At 43.0% G+C, this 24,177-nt stretch overlaps 1 protein-coding gene across 3 annotated transcripts in view; it reads right to left on the bottom strand.

The window, feature by feature from the left end:
- LOC135915705 (SOSS complex subunit B1-B) overlaps positions 1–24,177 on the bottom strand; it is a 64,309-nt gene that overhangs the window by 29,512 nt on the left and 10,620 nt on the right. For all 3 annotated transcript variants that reach the window (XM_065448851.1, XM_065448852.1, XM_065448845.1), the window contains 3 exons: positions 15,147–15,218; positions 14,988–15,066; positions 11,164–11,260 (listed from right to left, as the gene is read on the bottom strand). In XM_065448851.1, the coding sequence (XP_065304923.1) occupies positions 11,164–11,260; positions 14,988–15,066; positions 15,147–15,218 (248 nt within the window). The remainder of the gene's footprint in view (positions 1–11,163; positions 11,261–14,987; positions 15,067–15,146; positions 15,219–24,177) is intronic.

Genomic DNA, 24,177 nt, shown 5'->3' with positions numbered 1-24,177 from the left:
TAGCCATGCCACTGTACCCACTTCCTCACTTCTTTCAGCCTAAGTACCCACAGAGCAGTGGACAATGGCGCACACTCAACAACAACAACAAAAAATTTAATTATGGGGTTTTACATGCCAAACCACTTTCTGATTATGAGGCACGTTGTAGTGGAGGACTCCGGGAATTTTGACCACCCGGGGTTTTTTAACGTGCACCTAAATCTAAGAACACGGGTGTTTTCGCATTTTGCCCCCATCGAAATGCGGCCGCCGTGGCCAAGATTCAATCCCGCGACCTCGTGCTCAGCAGCGCAACACCATAGCCACTGAGCAACCACGGCGGGTGCACCCGACAACAGGCTAATATGTTTTGCATGTGGTCTACCTGGCCGCCATGTCGCGCGATTTCGCCTTCACCGTGCAACATCCTACCGCCATAGCTTTGATCCTGATCTATATGTTTCACCATGCCGGTCATCCTCTGCATCTCGGAACCCCGGCCAGATGTCTTTATACTCAGACCACTGCCCTCTTGTTGACCGCCGTCCGCCATCGCCTCGACGCCGCCCACTTTTGCCAGTGCATCGTCGGCCCTCTACACCGGAACAGGAAAACGAATCAGCGCAGTTCCAGAGGCAGGAACTGCATCACCCATGAAAAGACCAAGGACTCTCCCTCCTCTGACTAATGTTATTGACGCCTATGTGGATGACATCACTGCACTCACCCTCGTCGAGAGTGGTGCTGCAGTTTCAGTTATTAGTGCCAAACTTTGCCATTTGCTCAGAAAAGTTACAACGCCACTTTTAAACGTATCATTTCTAACTGCCAGCGCAGACCGCATCACGCCTGCGGCTGTGTGTACTGCTTGCGTTGTGATTAACGGTCTCCTCTACATCATCGAATTTTTGGTGCTGGATTCTTGTTCCCATGATCTTATTTTGGGCTGGGACTTTGTTTATGCTAATAGGGCCATCATCGACTGTTCTCGGGCTGAAGTGGAATTTCAAACGCTTTGCGACGCCCCACTTCTTGACACTCGTGAAGCTGAAGATAAAGTATTTGTTGCTGAAGACGTTGCAATTCTACCGCACACCTCTGCCCTTGCTACGGTGTCATGCAAAGTTGTTGCTGATGCAAGTGTACTGTTTACATCATCTGCCATTTTCATTTGTTGCATATGTTCCCCACTGCCTTTCACTCTTTTACAAGTTCATGCCGGTGTTGGCAAACTGCTCATCTCCAACCAGTTGTCATGTCCCCTCACTTTGCTTCGTGGGTAGTGCGTTGGCCACGTCCGATGTGTTGACCCTGCAGCCATCATTGATATGCCAACTCATTCCATCACCACTCATGAGGCTGCTGGAGTGACCTATAATCTCGCGCAAGAGCCAACTTCGCCTGATGTTCTTAAGGGGGGATGCGGGGTTAAAATACCGATTTTCGGAAAAAAAATGTGTTTTAAAGCTTGAGTTGTTTTGGATTGCTGGTTTAATGAAGAATATTCTCACCAGGTTTGGTTGTTATCGGAGAAGTAGAAAAGAAGAAAATGAATTTTTTTCACGACGTGGTGGGGCGCATTTGCCGTCGAAGGCGTCTGTGAACGCTCTTTTCAAGACGCGGCCGCGGTGCGGGCAAAAAACCGAACGTGAAGTGAATGCCTGTGATAGAAAGTTTGTTTTTCGCGCTGTTTAGTGACGGAATACTTTCCATCGAGACTATGCAAGGCAACTATCGAAGAACTAAAAAAGAAAGGCATATTACTGGCCGCAGAAACCGAAACAGGAGCTCGAACCGAAACAGTGGGTGGCAAACCGAAACAGGAGCTTGGATTGGCGGAAATGTACCACGTGACCACCCAACGCTGTTTTCGCGCCATTTGGAGTCATTCCTGCTTTGGTTGCGCTCGACGCTTGCTATGTGTTGCTATATCTTCCTTCTGTGAGCTTATTGCGATCATCGGGTGGCCGGTGGTGTGACCCGAAGATGCCCGCAACGAAGGCTTCGACACGGAAAAGCTTCGGGAAGCGAAAACGCACGACGAAAGCGAGAGGCCTAAACAGCACTGGGCAACCGCCAGCAAGTGAGCGTCTGCCTGTGCGTTCGCCAAGCCCAAGCCTGCTGCCGGCGGCTGATGCGAACCCTACAAGCTCCGATGGTGGTTCGTCACCTATGGAAATGTCTACTGGTTCTGCTGATGGTGGTGAATGCCAATTGACGACATTTGAAAGGAAGGTCGCGCTACTTTGCCAGGGTCCTGCCGACGAAAGCGAGGAAACGCCGGAGCCCAGCGGCTACCGTTTTGTAAAAGTTACAGCCATCAAGGCGGTGGTAACGGCGGTGATGGACAGCTCTAAAGTTGAGAAAAAGAAAAGAAGGCTTGAAGCAATTGCCACAGAACAGCGTCGCGTTGAAGATGAGGGCCCGACCTATGGAGCAGGGCACTTTGATTAATTTTTTTTTACCACAAAATAAAATAGCATGTTCTCAAATCTTTGAACTCATTTTTCTGAGTTTGCACTTTTTGGGGAAACAAAACCGTTAGGAAAACAATCATTTCTAAACTACATTGCCAAAAGATGCTTTCAAGGTGGTTTCTAGACTGAAATTTTCTCAGGAACAAGATAAGATACTTTTTAGGGTGCTAAATAGTTTCTAACAGAAAATATTTTGAGATGTCTGACATGTAATGACAACAAAAAAATTGAACTTTGTTTTTAGATTGATGACATTTTTACAGAAATTGCATAAAAAGCATGCGAGCGGTCTTATCTTGCACTATGAACCATCTAGAAGACATCTAATTACAAACAGTTGATATATCTCCATTATTTTTGAAATGATAGTTTTCCTAAGCTGAGACACATGATTGCTGAATATGAGAGCTATAACTTTTTGTCTGTTTGAGCTAGCGCATTGAAACTTTGAATATATTCTAATGAGCAGATTATAAACAGTCGCTGAAAATTTGATAGAAATTGATGCAGTAGTTCAAAAGTTGACTCTTGAGCCTAGCATCCCCCCTTAATAGCTCCATCACTGACACGTTGACCGTTTCCCAACACGCCCAGCTTCTATGCCTTCTCAACAACTTCGGTTATTCTTTCGACTACCAGTACGTTTCCTTCGGTCACATGTCAACTGCCTGTTACTGCATCGACATGGGTACCAGTGTGCCACTGCGACAAAGACTATATATTGTGTGTCCACAACAGAGAGCCGTGTTATCGATGACCAGTAGCTGATATGCTCAAGCATGGCATCATCCAGCATTCAGATAGCCCCTGGGCATCCCCAGTTCTTGTTTTAAAAAGGATGGATCTATTTGGTCCTATGCCGATTACCATAGTCTTAAAAAAACAACTTGTAAAGATGTTTATTTTCTACCGAGAATTGACGATGCCCTTGACTGCCTCCAAGGCACAGAGTACTTCTCTTATATCGACTTAAGCAGTGGCTATTGGCAAGTCCCCATGGCACCATACGATTAACCTAAAATGGCCTTTGAACGGCCTATATGAATTTTGTGTCATGCCTTTCAGACTTTGCAATGCCCCCACAACATTTAAGCGCATGACGGACAACCTTTTGCATGACCTCGAGTGGAAAACGTGCGTCTGCTACTTAGACGATGTGGTTACCTTTTTGCCCAATTTTCCCCATCGATCTCCGTAGGCTAGAAGTGTTACAGTGCCTCACTGACACCGGCCTTCAGCTCAACCTGAATAAAGGCTGCTTTGGTGCACATCAGCTCACCATCCTTGGCCATGTGGTATCTAAAGACGGTATCGTTCCTGACGACGCCGAGCTCCGTTCAGTCGCTGATTTTTCCTAACCTTCCTCCATAAAAGAACTTCGTGGCTAACTTGGCCTCTGTTCATCCTTTGCCACTTCATTCGGAATTTTGCGTCCATCACCGCTCCCTTGAATCAGCATTTACAGAGTAACAAAAAAAAATTACACCCGCTTGTGACGATGCCTTTCAAGAGTTGCATCGTCTACTAACCTAGATGCCAATACTGTGTCACTTCAACCCTACAGCCCCGACCGAAGTACAACCGACGCCAGCGGTGTTGGACTCAGCACTGTGCTCGTGCAGCACAAATCTGGATTTGACAAGTATGTCGCTGCATATACAAGCTGCACCTTCACCAAATAATCATTCAGTTACAGAGAAGGAACGTTTGGCCATAATGTGGGCACTTGCTAAAGTTAGACCCTACCTCTATGGTCATCCCTTTGACGTAATTACAGACCACCTTGCACTTTGTCGGCTGTCCACGTTGAAGGATCCTTCAGGCCGATTAGCTTGCTGGGCTTTGTGTTTGGTTGCAAAATTTCGACATGCGCGCTGTCTACAGGTCTGGCCACAACCACACCAATGCCGAAGTGCTTTCTCGTTTGCCCATGTCAACCGAAAGCGCTGCTTTCCTGCCTGCCATAGACGAAGCACTTTCGTTCCCAGCATGCTGTTACATGACTTTGGAGCAACACAAGGATGCCTGTATAAGCGCACTTATCTGCTTCCTTTGAAACCCGTCGACTCTTCTTCCTCTGTCTCGAACTTTGTGCCGTCAAGCTTCTCAATTTGAAATGTGGGACGGCCTTCTCTATCGCCGGAACTACCTCTCTGATGGCAACAAGTGGTTGCTGGTCGTACCTTGACATCTCCGTGGTGCAATATGTTCTGCATGCCATGCTGACCCACAGTGTGTACACGTGGGTGTTTTCAAGATGTACACCCGGCTTCACTCCAGATTTTATTGGTGTGGCATGTACACCTTTGTGTGCAAGTACATTCAATCGCACCCTCAGCGTCAACACCTTATGGTTCCTGCTCAGCATGTCTCTGGTCCACTCCAGCCAATCCCAGTCCCTGCCAGGCCTTTCGATCACAATGGCATTGACCTGTATGAACCCCTTCTGAGCACGGCTTCCGGAAACCACTGGACAGTCGTCGCCATTGACCACTTGATGCGATACGTGGAAACAGCCACTCTGCCTGCAGCCACAGCTCGTGATATAGTGTCCTTCCTCCTGAAAAGCTTTATTCTCCGTCGCGGTGTGCCTCGCGAACTTTTGACCAATAGAGGACGTGTGTTCCTCTCCAAAGTTGTAAATGCGCTCCTTGCTGAATGTCGCATCGTTCATCACGTCAAACGAACTAATGGTTTGACCGAAAAGTTTAACCGCACTCTTGGCGACGTCCCCTCTGATCACACTGATTGAAAGCTTACTTTGCCGTTCATGACGTATGCCTACAACACTGCACCACACTAGCTTTTCTCCATTCTTCCTCTTGTATTGCCGCTAGCCTTCGACTACACTTGACACCATTCTTCTGTACTGACATGACTCATTTGAATGTATGCCCATCTCTGAAGCTGCCCGCCATGCCGAGGAATGCTGTCAGCTAATCCGTCTCTTTACAGCTGTCAACCAATGGCAACAAAAATCTCAACGTGATGACCACCCACATTGTCATTTTCTCCAAGACTCACTTATGCAGCTTTGGGTTCCAACTGTTCCTGCTGGCCTCTCGTCCAAGCTTGTCTCCAAATATCAAGGATCCTACCATGTTGTAGCCCAGACATCGCCTGTGAACTATATCGTCGAGCCAGTCATGCCACCTACGAGCCAATGCTGTCATGATCATGAAACCAGCCAAGTACAGCGCCTGAAGCCATGTTGCAACCCACGATACTATATTCACCATGAGTCATGAGAATGGCTCATGGTGGGGGGCAATTGCAGTGAAGAGCAATGCTCTGTGCTGTAGCCACATCATCAGTTCTCCAGAGAGGGCACCAGCTCAAGATTACCTGAGCTGCTCTGGTTGGAACACTGCCAACGCTGCCTGTTGCTCTCGTGTCCTGTCCTTTGCTTGCTTTAGAGTACAATCAATTGGGATGCCAATGTCATTCATCACACACTTTGGGAATGAATATCTCAAAAGTGGTGTCATGGTAAGAGTTCATTCCATGCAGATATGCCCCAAGAACTCACTGAAATACGCGCCATTATGTAACTAGTGAAAAACTTAATTAGTGAAATGTTGTTAGTTGATTATGCATTTAGACTTTTTGTGCAACTAACTGCCTCTTAGAGTAAATACAGCTGAAGGACTAGAATTGTACCATCTGCCACAAGCAATTTTTAAAAGTTCTATATAGTCTAAAAAAAAGAAAGGGGATAAAAAACAAGAAGGAAGCACCTTGTTTGTGTACATTTTTCATCCAGGATCACAGCGCTATCTTCTGGCATTTGAATGTACTTTGCGCGCTATTTTTGTCATCAGTGATGATACATACAAAAGCCTCACACAAAGTATTAGAACAAATTTTTCTTAAATGAGTGGCAATTAACATGCTTAAACAAGTAATACATGCTGCTGCAAGCATCTGGCTTTTGTTACAGCAGAATTTTTTTACTAATTGCTTCTGGTTGAATTTGAAAAACAATAAAAGCGCTTGTGTGTCCCCTTCACTGTGCCTTTGTCAATTGTGCGCACTAAATATTTTACTATGAATTCGTACCAACTCGCCTAACTATCAGTTCTGCTGCAATAAAAGCCAACCTTCTTAGCCATTTAACCCCGAATCCCGAGCTTTACTCATCATAGGAGGTTGTACCAATATCGCCAATGACGAGTGACACTCGTTCAACCCGATGTTGTGCTGCTTCCGCTGCAAACACGAGTTACGGTCGGCATTAAGGGAAAGCTGCCCTCAAAGCAGCTTTCCTATTCTGTGTTAATTATAACCAAAAACCAATCAAGTAACATATTTTCAGAGTCAGAATGACACAGATGATATGAATACATAATGAATTTGGTAAATTTAATATTTTCTGAAATTATTTCGCAATTAAATGGTTAAGGACAGACACTGGGTGTGAGGAGGGTATGAGGTCCCTTTCAAAGGTGTTTTCTTCCACTATCAGGGTGCTTAGAACATCTAACAGTACTGTAGTGCATTAATGTCACTGTGACTAGATCTTTAACATTTCTCTATGACAACTTTCATGCCACAATGCAGTATCTCGAGATGAAGGGCATACACCTCACGAGAGCCCAGCGGGGAAAAGCGGAAAAAAGAATAAGAAGCCACAAGACTGCAAGCAGACCAAGAAAAGAGCATGGCCCCATGCATGCCTGAAGCCAGTCATATAAGGACACAAGAGATGCACCAAGCAAGATGCACAAGAAAGAAGACATCTGCCCAAGAGGCCCACAGAGCAGCAGCCTTTTGGTCTGCAGGAGGCATACATTGTCAAATGAGAGAATGTGAACTGTCCATTTCACTGTCAATACTACAAGCCATGTAGGTGTGAAATCAATTTGCCAATAAATTTTACAATGCTTCTAAAAACAGCCAAACAGCACAGTCATCTGCTCAAATTCATAAAGGGGAGCAGCCAAAGTTACATCTGCTTGTACATTCTTATGTGGTTAACAAAAGCCATCTACGAGACTACACATTCAAGTCAGCATATCTATGGTAATGTCTGAATTTGCTTCAATCTACACCTTTATTATCAAGTTTATTCCGCAGTACATTCAAAACCTTTAGTGACAAAGCCTGCCAGTTCTATCAAAGAAGAAATGAGAGTTCGTGATAATGCATTAAATCAAGAAGGCTTAGTTTTGTAAGTCAAGTAGGCCCTCTCTAACCAAGAACTTAAGAACAAAGTCAAGAACTTAAGTGTATTGAACTTCAGTGTTCAATAGAGAGAACTTCACAGATTTTTGTTGGGCTCAAAAATATGACACCCCAGCATTTGTGACATCACTGTCACCCATATACCAGTTTAGTATAGTTGAAGTGTCTAATGCTTAGCATAAATATGTAGGGAAAAAAATGTTTATAGATAAAAATTACTTATCTGATGATATATAGTCAGAAGCATTCAACAAAACCGCTTTTCTACATGGACTACAATACAATTTTTCGAGGTCAATTTCAATGTTGAAATTACAGTCTGTATTGTTTTCTCACAGTAGTGTAACAGCATTACTTTTTCTATGTAGTACATAAGTGCTAAGTGGTTTCTTAGCTTGTCAACATGAAATTGTAATAGACCTTACTTATGCTGGCAGTACACTTCAAACTGCATGTTTCCATCATCTTAAGGCCTAGAAGGCTTGAAAATGGCTCTGCACTCAGTTCCACAGACACAACTGACTTGAACTGTCTTGATGGCCACTGGTGCCATCAACAGCGGTAGTTCCATCAACAGTGGTAGGTACAGATGACAGGCATTAACATGCGCAAGTTTTTTTTTTTCTTTCCAAATGACATGGATGGTAACAATAAAGCTAATGTCCCCACCACAGTGCTGTAATGCTGCATTCAAACAGGACAATGAATTGGAATTCCATTAACAGATTTGCCATCACATGATAGCTGGGTCACCACAGTGTACATCCTGCACCTTGTCAGTTCTAGGTTTCAAAATCTGACACGGATCGATGAGCCACCTGGCATTTCAGCTCGGGTCTTTACCCGGCAACTTGTGTTAGCTTAGTGTGATATGCAGGGTGTCTACTAAGCTCACATTTCCAAATTCCCTGAGTTTTCCAAGTTTTCCCTGAATGCGTTTGCAAAATTCACTGAGTGACACAGAACTCTGTTTTGTGTCAAAACAGGCTGACACCATGTCGCCCAATGCTGTCACTCTCTAGTAAGCATATTAAAAAATTAAAAAAAACTTAATTCAGTTCCAATAGTGAAGAGTAGTGTTTATTTTATTAAAAAGGAAAACAGAAGGGAGGCGTTAGTAAAATGCCGAGCGAATAAAATATATTTGAAAAAGTGGCAAAGCCCATTCCAAATACGAAAAAGATGGTAAAGCCCATTGCGAATCAAGTTGAACATCTTCAGAAACAAATAAAAAGAGATGCATACAGAAGCAACTATTTTTAAATATCAGCCATTTCTATCAACCGACAGCAAGCTCATTGGTATGGGGACAGAACTTTGTCACAAGTAGGATTCTCTCTCTGCAGCTGGAAAGTCAACCTCAACTGTCCTGACATACTCTCAGCCCATGCACAATGCCTCAGTGTTGCATTTCACTGCTTTAAAGAGTTGATTTTGGTTTGGATGAGGGACACCTGCATCTCGGCATCAGCCCACACTTTGTTTTTTGAGCTTAAGCTCCTTCAAAGAAGCGGCGGCACACTTTCTTTCCCATTCATTCCTCAATGCGTCGGTTCTTTCTGTTCTCATCCTTCTTCCACCGCACGTTCACCCCATGGAGCATATGAAGCATCCTTTTGGTCATTTGCACAGTCAACGTCCGAAAAAAATGAAGCAAGTCTTTTACTACCCCTAAGGGCTCAAATCACCACAGGCACGTCCGACAAAGCTCTGAAGGTGACAGGAGATGGCAGGTGCACGCGTGTATAATTAAGGAATATATACCGTGTTCCGTGCCAATTGGCCCTTCCCACGCTTGTTAAGTTTCACAGCAATACTTCGCGTATGCTTCACTGCTTAACATTGCTGTGTTGAGGCGGAACTGACTTTCGGGAACCGGCATTATGCAACGCGCCGGAGTCGGTGCCATTACTGACAGTGGCGAACTCTTTCAATGAAAAACGCGGCACCGAACGGCAAAAAGCTTAATAGTGAACGTCAAAGCAGCTCGGCCTAGCGTTGCCGCGGTGGTGGCTATGGCTGCCAGCGGATCTGTGTGCGAGAGCGCCGGTTCGAGGCGGCGAGATAATCAAACTGGCAGCAGTGGTGGTTTTGATTAATGCCATTTCGGACCTGCAGTCACGGCAAAAAGTCCCGAAAATTGTACGGCAAAGGGTTCTTACGTTCGAAATTTCAGACGTTCTTATACATTGACTCTATGGAGTACGTGGTGGTGCCGTGAAGCCGTCCTAATTATCGGACATGTCCCAAAAATCGGGTGTCTGGAAAATTGGTTGTTGACTGTACACTGGCAACTCCTTCAGCCGACGACACAGCGTCAAAGACGATTCGTTACGATTCATCTCTGTTACTCGAGCCAGTATTCGCGCAACTTTCATTCCCTTTCAACAAAATTACAACTAATTTTTTCAGATATAAGCACAAATTCCCTGAGTTTTCCCTGAGTATTTCCAGACTATGCAAAATCCCTGCGAAATCCTGGTTTTCCCAGTTGGTAGACACCCTGGATATGTGCTTATTTTATCAACAAGAACAAATATCTTAGTGCTCAAATACTTGTCAAGTAAGATGTCACTTCAGGTGCTTGTTCTCATGTTCCTCTTGCAGCACTGTGTGCTTTCACATGAGAGACAAAAAATTTACATATAATTGCATTTTGCCAATACACAAGACATAGAGATTCCACAGCAATGTTCCCACAATGTGAATTGGATGTCTCTAAAGGGATACAGAGGCAAATTATCACGTGACAGCTCAATCTGTAACCAAGTTGAGATTTTGTCCCCCTGTGTGAATCCAGGTTTGCAAAAAGAAAATAAACAAGTGCATTAAGAATAAACTGAACTAGACCAAATTAAGGCAATCATACATCAACTTTAAAGTATGTTTCAGCATTACAAGGTGTACACGTGGCCAAGCAATGTAAGATGTTGGGAACTTCCACTACACTATTGCATAAATCAAGCAAAAATCTTTACTTGTTCTGAGAAAAGCGATGAGCCTAACATAGGCATTTTATCTAATCATCAATTAGAACATCCCAGCTTCAATGTTTCAGTGGAAACTGCCAAGGTTATGAAGGATGATGTAGCAAAGCAATCCAAACAGATCACCCCTCAAGTAACACTGCGAGGCATTCTCCACATGTGGTTCCCATTCACTCTGCTCTGGGATCAAGCAAATTACAATAAGTGGCCAAGATTATGAACCACAGGTGCCACTACTGTCTTTCCTTTCAACAACATAGCTGCCAGAGAGCGACACAAGCTGCTGCTTGGTGTACCCTTGCAGATTACAAGTGCAGGGACTTGAGGCAAGGTACGATAGCAAGGAGGGAGAGGTGTGGCTGTGGAGTAGAAGCCACAAGAAGTGTACAGACTATACAAGGCGCCGAGAGGTCCTCCCCGTGCCCGAGTGTCAGAGCTGAGCCAGTGACACACGCGCCGGCACCGGACTGCACCCTGAAGCGAGCCAGCTGTGAGCTGCCATGTCATGACTCTAGACACTGCACAACACTCACCTGGAGCTGGTGTGGGCAGGGCTGCAGTACCTAAGGAGTCGCCACTGGCCCCGCCCACCTGCGAAGTCGGTGACCGCCGCTGGTCCACATTGGCATTCTGCAAACACGCAAAGACAGTAGTCAATAAACGTGGGCTATAACTACTGCTTAAAAGGTGCATTACCCTTCATTAACTGGTTGTAACGATTTCATGACATGAAAGTTCAGAACTCCTGAAATGCCTCCACTAACTGGTTGTAACGATTTCATGACATGAAAGTTCAGAACTCCTGAATTGAAACGCAATGTTTAACCAAGAGAAAAAGTGGGATTCTGGCCTCATGTTTAGTTATCCAAGAAAAAGATGTCCACGCATCACCATCTCTGACTTACATAAATAAAATCCAGAAGTTAAGCAATGAAGGCTAAGTTCAAGGATTTGTAAACACTCGGTGAGGTTTAAGTGCTTTCAAGGCTTTGAAAATGCCTGTTTTCGATTTCAAGGATATTCAAGGACCATTGACTCTGCGAAAACAGTAAGAAGCAAGGGCAGCATGATATCAGTGGGCTTATACAAATTGTGCACACTGATCAACGGGGTTTTATGTCCCAAGGCAGCACAAGGAAGAGCTGTGTAGGTATTTGTCTTACTGGGCAGCAGTGATATAGTTAAGTAGATTCGTACAGTCAGCTTTAGTAACAACTTCTGGCAAAAAATGTTTCACACAGTGCTTCTTGCTGGACACAAATATTTTGCTTGACCCACTGCAACCTTTCTTGCTCAATAGGAATGCTGTTCACTCCTTATGATGGCAGTGTGTCACAACTTTTTTAAAGCATGATTCACAATTTTTGGTTACAAGGCAAACAAAATTTCTTGATATAGTGCATGCACATTGTGCCCATTCACTGACTGCGGGAACTAATGCAGTCTAACACAATTTTCAAGCACTGAATAAACCTCACAGTTTGACATCTTGCCTCCTTTCCTTCTTCCTTCTCCCCCCCACCCTCCAAAAAAAAAAAAGATGAAGAAAAGGGGTGACACTTTCTTCTTTCTTTTATCTGCACTGTCTTGTAGCAGAGCACCGGCTGTTAAAGATTCTTACAAACAGGGTGTGTCACGTAACGAACCAAGGATTTTAAAAAAGTGGTTAACTGCAATTGAATGAAACCAACGACACATGGTTTGCTGCCATGTGGTGCCCCTTAAGATATGTTTTATATTGTGCTTAATTAATTAATTAACTAAGATCAATTAGGCAACATTTTAAATATTTTCTTTAGGGCCAAGTGCGTTTCGTTCCATTGTAGAGGGCATTTCAAAATGACCGATCCAATTTTTTGTGGCAACGTACATGTTACGTAGTGATTTTTTCCATCGTTTAAAGAAAGCCTGCGAAATGTAAAATAAAACATGACTGTGCTCCTGAGCTATCATAATGCAATGCCCTCAACCATGCGTCGAGCCTATTGCTTATCAGGGGTACCGGGAAAGGAAAGGAAGGAAGGAAAGCAAGTTATCAGGGAAAGGAAGCCCCGTGCTTCCTTTCTGTGCGCCACCGTCAAAGATGCTGACGCAGTGCAAAGCCCATGCCTAGAGCAGTGGCCGCTCGCTTCGCCATGGTCTGCACGCCCAGTTTTTTCGCACGAAGCACAGTTGAGAGCACTGCAATACCTTAGCACATGAGTGCAGTCATGTGGTTTTAATTCGTATTTCACGGGCTTTCTTTAAACACCCGGAAAAATCACCACGCAGCATGTGCGTTGACAAAAAAAATTACATTGGTCGTTTTCGAATGCCCTCTACAACGTAACGAAATGCACTTGGCCCTAAAGTAAATATTAGGACATTTGCATAATTTATCTTAGTTAATTAACTTATTAAGTGCAATATAAAAGTACCCTAGGCAGCACCACATGACAGCAAACCATATGTCATTGGTTTCATTCAGTTGCAGTAAACCACTTTTTTACAATCCTTGGTTCAAGTTATGTGAAACACCCTGTATATGCCACTGCTGCACACAGCAGTATTGTGTTGTGTGCATTAGTAATGTGCTTCTGTGAGCAAAAAATTGCACGCTGGAACCCACTACAGCTAATCACAGCAGTTTAGTTTCTTGCAACATGTGAATATAGTCACAGTGAACAGCTGTAAGCACTGAGACAAATCTTGTTAGTGTCATGTTACCAATATTTAGAACCACTTGTAGAGAACACAGTTGCACAATACAAGCGCATCTAGAGGGAAATTCTGCTTGTACCAGTCTGACAATCACATAATGTACTTTAATAAACCTGCAACACAAAGGAAAGCTTCAAGGAATCTTTTACACACCTAGGTGGAATTTTCTTTAGGGCAGACATTTACACCATCAGTAATGAGAACACTACTTGTATTTTCAAGCAGTTACAAAAGCAGTACAAAAAGTACACAAGCATCCACCTATATCATACCCTCTCCACATACAAGCAACAAGAGGCTGAACAGGTTCCTCTCGAGATTTTCTTTTTATTTATTTATTTTTGCAATGGCTATGGTAAACTAGTTGCTGAAGAAATGTCGCAGCAACAGATGCCAGACCACAAGCATAGTCAACGTAATGTCAGAGGTAGGCTCACCGTGTCAATACCGGGTGCTATTTTCTTTTTAGCTGCACCAACTTTTTTTATAGACTGCCTATGGCACATAGCACAATTCTAACCCTTGATCTAAACTACTCGATGAGGCAGCAATTGCTTCTACGAGAAATTAAAATGCTCAATTGAATAATTAATATAAGTATGCTAATTAACTTTTTGATTAATTAATTTATGCAACATATTTTTATCTACGAATTACAGCCACTGAGTTGGCATGGCATATCCACTTGGAACGAATTTTCTGTACAGCACCAGTTCAGGGAGATGAATTTTCAAGGTGTCCGACAAAATGCATTGGCATTCCAGTTAATTTTTCAAGAAACTGCTGTTTTATGCACTGAAGCACAAAGTATATGCGTTGAAGCACGAAGTAGCTGGAACACCAATGCATTTCTACGGACACCCTCATTCTTCAACAATTGATCAATCATCAATGACTATAAACAATCAACATTTCTGACATTTCTACGAAAGAACATGCTGAAATTTTTGAAAAACTAACAACCATCAAGATACACCTACCAATTTATTTTTCAAAAAGCAAGCACCCCAATGTAAGGAGCCCACCAATTGCACAAACCTTTTCACACCGAAAAGCTATTAGCATGCAGAGACATTTGTAGTAACTTGCTGAAGGGGACACCACTGAAAAGCATCAACCTAAGCTAGAGCTGAGAATTTAACTTTTGGCCTACCAAAAAGGCCATTCCTATCATAAGCAGAAGCCTGGCCAGCCAGAAAAAAGTCTTAAAAATGAATGATTGGTGAATGAACCAACTTGAATTTCCCACACTATCAATTATTTATTTATTTACCCTCAGAGACATATGGCCCATGATATCATGAACTTTGGCAGTAACTGCTCAGGTCTAGACAATGATGGCTTACCAATGCAAACACAAAATGGTGAATGTTAAAGAAAATACTGACTCAACCTGGCTTTGCCCTTTAATGAAAAAAGGCAAGTGTGAAGTCAGATCCATGACATCCCACTAACATCATGGGCACAGTAGTTTTGACACTAAATAAGGAATATTCACAAAAAAAAGCTTTAATTTTTTAAAGAATACCCTAGCAGCAAAAGCTGCTTTGTTTCATTTTAGTATCTCTTTAAAACTATGTGTTAAAGCGATTCTGTCAGCCTGTTTCTGGCCTCTGCAATGCTTGTCAAGTTCGAGATATGGATGAAAATTACTAACCAATTTGGCCTGCAACTGCTGCATGAATTCCGGGTTAGGTTCACTCATAAATGGTGTTTCACTGAAGGGCAAGCAAAACCTGGAAAAAAATAATGGCACTGAGAACGACTGCAACAGCAACAACTATGGCAATATATATTCAGACAAAGGTACACTTACTCTCCAATCTTCTGAATGTCACCACCTTTTCCGGTATACAAAGTAAGGCAGCCTTTCCAAAGTGAAGCGTATCTGGAGAAAACAAAAATTTTCACACTCACTGAACTGATATAAAGCTCTAGAGTGAAATGCACCAACACAAACAACTTTGTAAGCACAAAACCATACATACCATGTGGTCCACTTCAAGAGAGAACTTGTATTAACTTCAAATTCTAGCCAACTTCACTTTGTAATCTTACAGATGAGTGCACGAAGAGCATGTGTGATTAAAGAACCAGCAGCTAGAACACCCTACTGAAACCGCTTGTATATGAAACTAGATGTTGCCTTCAATCGTTTTCGAAATGAACTAGGTAGCGACTACATAACATTCCACTTGAATAGGATGTAAGATGCATTCAGCACTGCATAAAAGTGGTTTAATCATAAACTTGCCACCAGTTTCAAGAATATTGACACTAATTTGACATAGGCCATTGTGTTGTAACAGAGCATTAAAAGCAACCACAATCTGATTATTAGGCACACTGTAGTGGGGGGGGGGGGGGCTCCAGATTAATTTTGAGCAGCCTGGATTCTTTAACGTGCACTGAAAGCATGATACATGCGCATTCTTGTGTTCTGCTATCAAAATGCGGCCACCACAGCCGGGATCAAACCTGTGACTTCGCACTCAGTAGCGCAACACCATAGTCACTATGCTACCGTGGTGGGTGAAGTGCGTTTAAAATACCATTAAATTAGAAAAACCACGATGAAGCGTGAACATGGCAATTCACCACACAAAGTTGCATTTTCATTTCTCTGTTTATGCAAGCAAAAACAGTTTTTACCATATTCAACATGAGGAGATGGCTAGCTCATCCAAATACAATGAGGTGGTCCTTGTGGCATTTAACTGAAGCGTTTAAACAAAAAAAAATGTTTTCACATGTGTAATATAAGTAAGTAGTAATAAGGAATGACTTGAAAATCAATTTTGCCCCTCAGCTGCCTCCAGGTCTCAGGATAGAGAAGGCATTAAAGTAACGAAATTTTGAAATAAGTACTGAAAAAGGAACAGCCATGCACAAAACAAATCATATCCCTCTTCTTTCAGTAACTTCCTGCAGTCAGAAATGGCTATAGAGAATTTGGGCACAGGTAAACACAGTCGCAAACCACATGAAAAAAAGCTAAACATCCAATTAAGTAAGAAAGAAACAAACTACAATGGAATCTCATTATTTTGAACCCGCTTAATTCAAACTGCAGTTTTATTCAAACTGACACTGTGGTTCTGTCAAAACTATGTGTATTTCAATGAGCAAAAACTATGGTTGGGCGAACATTCTATATTTTCTCATATTAAATCGAATGCCATGCTATTCGGCATTTGCTTCGCTTTCAGTATTCAGAATTTTCTATTTATTCAGAATAAATGATGAATGATATCAATTTAATAATGCATAAAACAATTTCAGTTTCGGTGAGCAAGGCACACTGCCCCTGATACTGCTCATAGTTGAGACAAGCCAATAACGAAGCCAGCCCTCGACCACCATTACAGTGGCTAGAAGGGGAGGTGGGAGCAATGGCAGCTCCAGAGTAAAGCAAGCAACAATGACACAGCAGCGGCACTGCAGTAGCGAGCAAGATCACTCATCGGCATTCCTGGCACAAGAGCAGCGGTGCCGGTAGGTGATTCAGTTCGTGTGTAGTGGTCTTGCATTTAGCACAGCTTGCGATAGGTTGAGATATGTCGTGTTTTGTAAGGAGTGCCAAAAAAAAAACAGCTTTAGTGGCCATCTTTTCACGAATCGCTCACTGCCTGAAAATAATGTGACGTAGGAGATGCCACCATCAGTACACTTTCCCAAGGTTGCCAGATTTGTCTGCATAGGAAAACAGCAATGCAAGGAATTGTGATGTGCTGATGCAAAAATTATTCTAGACATGCCATTAAAAATTATTTGGCATGTCTGCCAAATCGGGACACTACGACAGAAATACAGCAACAAAAATCACAATGGGCGTGGGGCAATCACCTGACCACGTTCGGAAATCTCACCCAATGCTACAGATTCGAAAGACATTCGCGCCACTGCACGATAAATTAAACAGGAACGAGGCTGTAACCTTACTTACTCCAAACACACACCTACCCTAGCGGTGTCCATCTTACACCCCTGCTACCCAGGATTATACCCAACCACAACCAAAACTGCCGGACCATTCTTTCTAATAAAGGTTATTTTATTCTTTCATGTTGGACTAGTATTAAAAAAAATGTAAGGTCTTTTCACTGGGATATACTCCCTACTCCTTATCCCAATTATGCTCCTGAAAAACATAAATGAATGGGGATTCAAACATTATTCAGCAAAGTGAATAAATTTATTTGCTGTTTCCCATGCTTCAATGTAGAGTGCCGGTAGCAATCAAGAATGCTAACAGAATAAACAAAACACTATAACAGAATTCGTCAAGAAAAGTTGGAAAAATACTGATTGCACAAGAACACGATCGCAGTATTAGCCTCACAATCGTGGCAGCAGTTTACGCACGCATGCTACTATTCACTTTACAAAAAAAGCATGAATGTTCAATAACACGAACATCATGTACTGCATGTTCATGCAAAATGATTAGGCATATATGCGACCAGAACAAGAACGGAAGACTCAAGATTTATGTAAGATGTCGCAGGTTCAAGTACTGCATACTGTTTTTCTTTCTTTGTCTTGCCTTGTTTTCAACTTAGACAAGGAAATTAAACTGTACTGTAAAACCCATTCTTTGTGACCCTCTCATTTTCATTGCAGCTGACTTTGTTCAGCAAATTGTGTGGCAATTATAATGTCAAGTCAGCAATGCTGCCTACTTCCAGCTTTTAAGAGCTAAAGAATGTGTCCACCTTGTCAATGTTGACTATGCATGGTTAATTTTTCTGTTTGTCACTTTTAGTTCAATTATTTTAGCTTTCGTGACCCACTCTTATTAACTACTTTTTTTATTGTTCTCTTCCTAAGTGTGAATGAACTGTTACCAACCTCAGTTTTGTCAAATATATTGTTATGAGCCAACTATCCTGTGGCATTTCCCTGTAAGAATGTGCATTCTCTGTATTTTGAACACTTTTATTTCCCTCCACACTAAGGCCCCTATGGGCGCTGTAGGTAGTGTAAATAAGTAAATAAATAAGTTAGTATTACAATCTGGTAAATGAATTGTTCAATGCCGCAAGACAGATAGAATCCACTGTCCTAGAAGTTTCCCTAGACACACTTTCATAGGAATGTCATCTGTGGCATCTGGAAGCAATGTTTTTGTACACCTTTTGTATTTGCTCCTTTTTAGCATTTTGGGGGAAACATAGGCAGAGACATAAGTAATATGCAAGCTGCTTCTTATCAACAGTGTATAGAGCTGTGGTTTGGCAATACATCAGAAGATGACAACACTTTGCTGACTACATTCAAGCAACCAACATATATATGTCATTAAGGGTCCTACATACTACATCCTTCGGCTTGCAGTTCAGGTTTGTTAGACACACTATCATGACACACTATTACACTATTAGACACACTATAAGACACACTGCCATACTACCGTCCAATTTTTCAATTATTGAAGTTTCAAATACCGTACGGCAACTCACTCAACGTTTCTGATATTCACAAGCAGATTCCTGGAAAATCTCGAAAATGGCACAATTCAGGTTGTCCCCCATATCTTCGTTTTCCTTGGTGATATCGTTTCTAGGTGACCAAACTGAAACTTCAGTCACCAACAGCTGGCGAAGCAGCGCTGATAAGGCCTAACAGCCAAGGCAGTGCTGCCATGACAATGATTTGCTGAAACCATTGGGAGAAGTTTGCCACCCATGAAGAGAGAGAGAGAACTTTATTCGAAGTCCTTGCTGGGGTCAAGAGAAGCAGGGGTCCGGGAGACTAGACCCACCGGAGCCTCCCTTCCTCAGGCGGTGGCCCACACTCATGGAGTGTCTCAATGGTGACCACGCCTGAAATTACATGCACGGGATAGACTGAGGACTGCAGAAGCGGCATGTGGACGTAATGGGCAACACTCGCATGAATGGGCAACGCTCGCAGAAAGCAGCCCCATAGCAAATTTTGGTTATACGCTGGAAGTTGTTACGTGCCCTCTAGAGGGTGTCCTGCCACAAAAATTTTTCGAATTGGGTCATTAATAGCCGACATAGGAAATATTTCAGTGCCGCAAATGCATGATTTCAGGAGGGGAGCTTCACCGCAAACATAGATGCTCTCTCCACTTGCCCCATTTAGCCTCCGCAAGCGAAATTCCTTCCCTGCGTTCTCCCATACCGCACTTCAAGGATTGCATGATGCATATGTTACGGGCCCCACCTTCTTTTTTTTTTTTTCTCCTCACTTTTTTGTGGCGCACTTCCGTTGATGGCATTGCGTGCAAGCTGTTGCAATTGTCTCATTTCGAGCAGCACACGATCTTGTGCGCTGTGCAGGAGGACACCTGACTAGTGGTATAAGTCTGTGCTACATGAATACTGAGGCAGACACAAGCAGATCACAGAGCATGATCTTGCACTGGAACACAGTAGAAAATGACATTGTTTCGGTGTCTGCTCGTGTGACTACACGACGTGGGAACAAGCAAACGAAATCGAAGTACATCTCTCTTGCTGCAGTGCGAAGCAAAACAAAAACATGCGGATATTTGGTTTGTGTTTTATTATTTTTCTAAGCTTTAATTCGTCTATTCTAGCAACATATTACACAAATAACAGATGTTGGCTTGAATAATTCGAGAAGTCACGTGTCACCACGAGTAATGTCACAGCGTGAACACGTGTACATAGGTGCACTAGCACGTGTACGACATCCTCCGGCTTGGAGCGTGGCGGCCGCGACGAGAAGAGAAAATGGCATTCAGTTTGAAATTTCAGATCTCTCCACAGCACGTAGCCATGCAATACTTTGCAGACACGATCGTTATCACGCATTGTACGCTCTGCATGTGTCAGCTCAAAATGGCCAGACCTGATAAGGGGCTCTTTAACTGTTTCGTTATCACGCCTATTCAAATTGATCACCGGTGAACAATGCTTTACATCGCCAATTTCAAATTACTGGAGCAGTGTCTAATCTATGCAAGGCCATCCAGTAGTTAGTACAGGCACTGCACTTTCAGAATGAGTTCAAATTTTTGCACTCCAGCGATGTCGTGATTTTTGATGGACCTTTTTGTGAACCAATGTGCGTATGTTGTAGCAAAAAGAGGCACGGCTGTCACATTCCGCCGTGCTCGAGAAGAAAGCATGCTGCTCACAATTACACCGCACTAGCATCAAAATTTTGTAATCAAATGAGTCCCAGCACATCACGAATTAAATTATATCGCCGGCTTTACTGTCCAACAGTGCTAAGCAGTGATAATTAACCAAAAATGGCGCCATCTGTTCACCAGTGAGCTTTGGTTTGGAGTCCGAGTCGTTTTATTCCACTAAAGTGTCTGAAGGTCCGCCGCATGTCCAACATGTGGACCCGGTTTTTTCAACCAGTTTTCAAGAGTTTCGGTAACGCTTCTTTCATAAAATCCCGGCAAGGGGTGCTGCCGGTGTCACTGCGCAGTTATCGAAAGTCACTCCCATAGCGTCGTCCCACGCGGCTGCGTCACAAGAAAAGCGTCCTGCTCGGAACTGTGTAGCACCCACACTTGAAGTTAGTGATTAGGCCTCGAGTTATGTTTCCAAGATGACAGTAAAGCAGATTCAAGCTCTGATGGCGACGATGTTTTAAGCCAGCATGGGACATCCGCAGCTGTTCACCGGCGAGTTTCCTTTACGGCCTTGAGCGGTCTCCTTCCTTGTGCGCGCTTATCTGCCTATCTTTTTCCACGACCTGAGAGCTCTACTGATTATCTTCAGGGTGGAAACTTCACTTGGTTATAATGTGCTGTTATCGGCAGCAAAGAAACTTCTATTCACACTCAGAAGGCCGCCCACAGCACATCTTGGCCCAGCACTACAATCAGCGCAAGACAGTTTACAACGGCATGGGATTTCTTTATACTGTTGTTCTCTGCAGAGGTGATAAAGACAATGTGCAAAAATGCAAACAAATATGCTTGGATGCATAATTTTGCAGTTGCCCAGCTTCACTGAAAGCAATCGGTCCTGGAAGACGTGCACGACTCAAGACGAATTGGTGAAGTATGGTCCTTGGACTTCTCATCGGACTATCCTTAGAGGATTCCGAAAATGCAGAACTGCAAAATGTGTTACGAGGACCACAAAATTGAACAAAAACCATGCGTTTTGTGGGAAAAAAGTGGAGTACACCTATGCTTAACAAAATCCAGGAACTGCTTCACCGCATGGCATGAGCGATGCACTGGTCTTAGTTTCTTTTTTGTATCAGAAGAATGACAGTGTACTGATCATTTATTTTTTCAGACACTATTCCTAGGTTATTTTCTTTGAAATGTATATTCTGAATTTTCTTTTATATTAATATCTTTGTAGATATGTTTTTTATTGTTGCTTTTATCAACTGGCTGCAAAAATGGTGCTTTCTAGAATTTTTGTTTTACCTAATAACCTTTTTTTTTGGCAACATATGTTTTTGTAAAGAGCATTTCATTATGCATAATGTGCTATGCTGCAATGTGTGCTGGGATATTATTTCTAGTGGTAAATAATTTTTTTCCGAGACCTACAAAAACACGACCATTTTCTTGCGGTAACAAAAAAGTTAAGCTGCCAGCGGCACACAGTTGGCGCAGTTAAGGTCACATGTGCCATCTGCACTTCGTAGAACAGTAGCAATGAACAACAAACATTGAGCTGCGCGATGGGTGAACTTGAAACCCACCCGCATACGCCACCATCACGAAATTCAAGTACTATATTGAGCAATACGGAGCAAAAGTCTCTAAATAAATTTAACGCGTGATGGGTGATGGGCAAACACAAAACGGCACCATAGGTTTGACCATCACAAAATTTAAATATACAGAAACAACAATGAGCAAAAATCTGTAAATATTATCACGTTGTAGTGACGGTCAAAAACACAGTAGAAAGACTGTTAATGACGAAACTAGCTCTTTATTAGACGAACTTGAACCCCTAAAGACAAGAGACATTCAAAGCACAAAGATAGTGGCGAACAGAGTTAGCAATTGTCAAAAATGTGATCAGTGGGTCAAGCGCGTCGGCTTTTATACATGAGTCGTCGAAGGTTCCAGGATAATCGCTGGTGCCCGTGCATGTCTTCCAGAAAGTAATACATAATTTGCATTGCGCATAAAATCAGATTACACAAGGTTCGGTGACAACAAACAATGGAGAGAACCATTGATAACATTAGAAATACTTCCGATACATGCAAGCGCGTTTTACGCTGAGCGATAAGGTTTAAAATTTCGGTAACCCAAGACAGATAAACAAGTACACGTTTTAATATTCTATACTGCTGGCATTGTAAAGAAGTGACGTTGACCTTGCGTTCTTCCATGATGATATCTGCATAACAGCACTGAAAGTAAATGTGCCATAGAAGACAGTAAGCATCTCCTCTCCCCCCCCCCCTCCTGCCCACCCCTTTTTCATATTTAAACTTCTGGCTCTTGTGCCAAGGTTTTATGCAAAGACTAAAACCACTCACTTCAAGCCCCCAAAATTCTAATTTCAATTAGCCTGAATATGGCAAATGCTGCCGAATTTTTCTGCCCAAATTATGTGGTATACATAATACTAGTATTCTAACAATTTGATTCGAAATTATGCGACGAAATTACTATTCACATCAAATTCAATTTGAACCTACAATTTACTAGTTGCCCATCTCCAGTGAAAACGCTCGATAATTCTAATGCAGAAGTGTCTGCGATGGTTAATTCGAACCCATCGTGCTTCTAACGGTGCTCTCGGCTGCGCACCAACTCATGGGGTGACGCTCCCGATCCGGCAGTGCGGCTGGACACTGTCTGCTGCACTCAATGCAAGTACCGTATTTTGGCACATATATCTAACACCAAAATTTTAAAATAGAACAGAAGTCAGGGTGCGAGTTATTTGTGAATTTTGCTTGAGGTGCGGCTTCATGGCAGCACCGTCGCGCTGCCGTGAAGCCACACTTCCGGAACTCGTCACTCATGTGCACATGCGCTGCGTAAAGGCGCGGATGGATGGATGAATGAATAAAGCTGAACCCTTTAAATCAGGTGGCAGCGCACGCCACCTAGCTCTGACTAATAATATATTTTGGACTTGATGGAGGGTGAAATTTCACTCTTGCCTTGATTTCAGCCACCAATCAGATTGTCTCCGTTTGGTCATTTTTACCCACTTAAAGTCTATGTTGCCTCCACCGTCCCTAAACTTCCACAATTTGTTGGGTTGCTATTTCCAGTTGCTTTTCTGAGTAAAAAATCCCATCTGGTTGCTCATCTTTCCTCCTTCCTACTTTAATTTCTCTTCTAAAACTCAGCTTGATTCGTTTTCTTTATCACTACCTAGACTTCTTGAGCCATATTCATCTATGCTCATTACCCCTAACCTATCATACCTCCTATGTGACATTACTACATAATCTATCGTCGACTCCGGGCTCCCTACCTTCTGTCGCGGCTAGGGTGGCGTTCAGGGCATAGAATCCACCAAGCCCTTCGACTACTACGTCAGGTTGTAGAAAATGAAAGGGTTTATTTAGTTTAGTTACATGGCTCCAGTTACAGAAGTCCACTCCATGCAGGAGCAAGTTAAATGTCTCAGTTCACATCAGCACCCTCTGTCCTCACTCTTGAAAAGTCTCCGCTTTTAATGCCACCTTCCCTAGATAAGTCAACTAGGGAATCTCAAGACTGTCCAGCAGCAAATCCTAATCGTTGGCTCCGTTGCGATACCACACCCATGCTCGCAACAACCCACAGTAACTCCGCCTCCGAAGAGACTGGTTTGGAATCTGTGGCAAAAAAGCAACCAGCGACACCCAGTTGTTCGTCGTTGTCCCCCTCCTTTTCATCCTTTGTTCAGGCTTCC

This window comes from Dermacentor albipictus, chromosome 1, assembly GCF_038994185.2.
Source record: "Dermacentor albipictus isolate Rhodes 1998 colony chromosome 1, USDA_Dalb.pri_finalv2, whole genome shotgun sequence".
Classification (NCBI taxonomy): domain Eukaryota; kingdom Metazoa; phylum Arthropoda; class Arachnida; order Ixodida; family Ixodidae; genus Dermacentor; species Dermacentor albipictus.
Note: the sequence above shows the minus strand (reverse complement) of the source record. Positions and strands in the feature narration are given on the sequence as shown.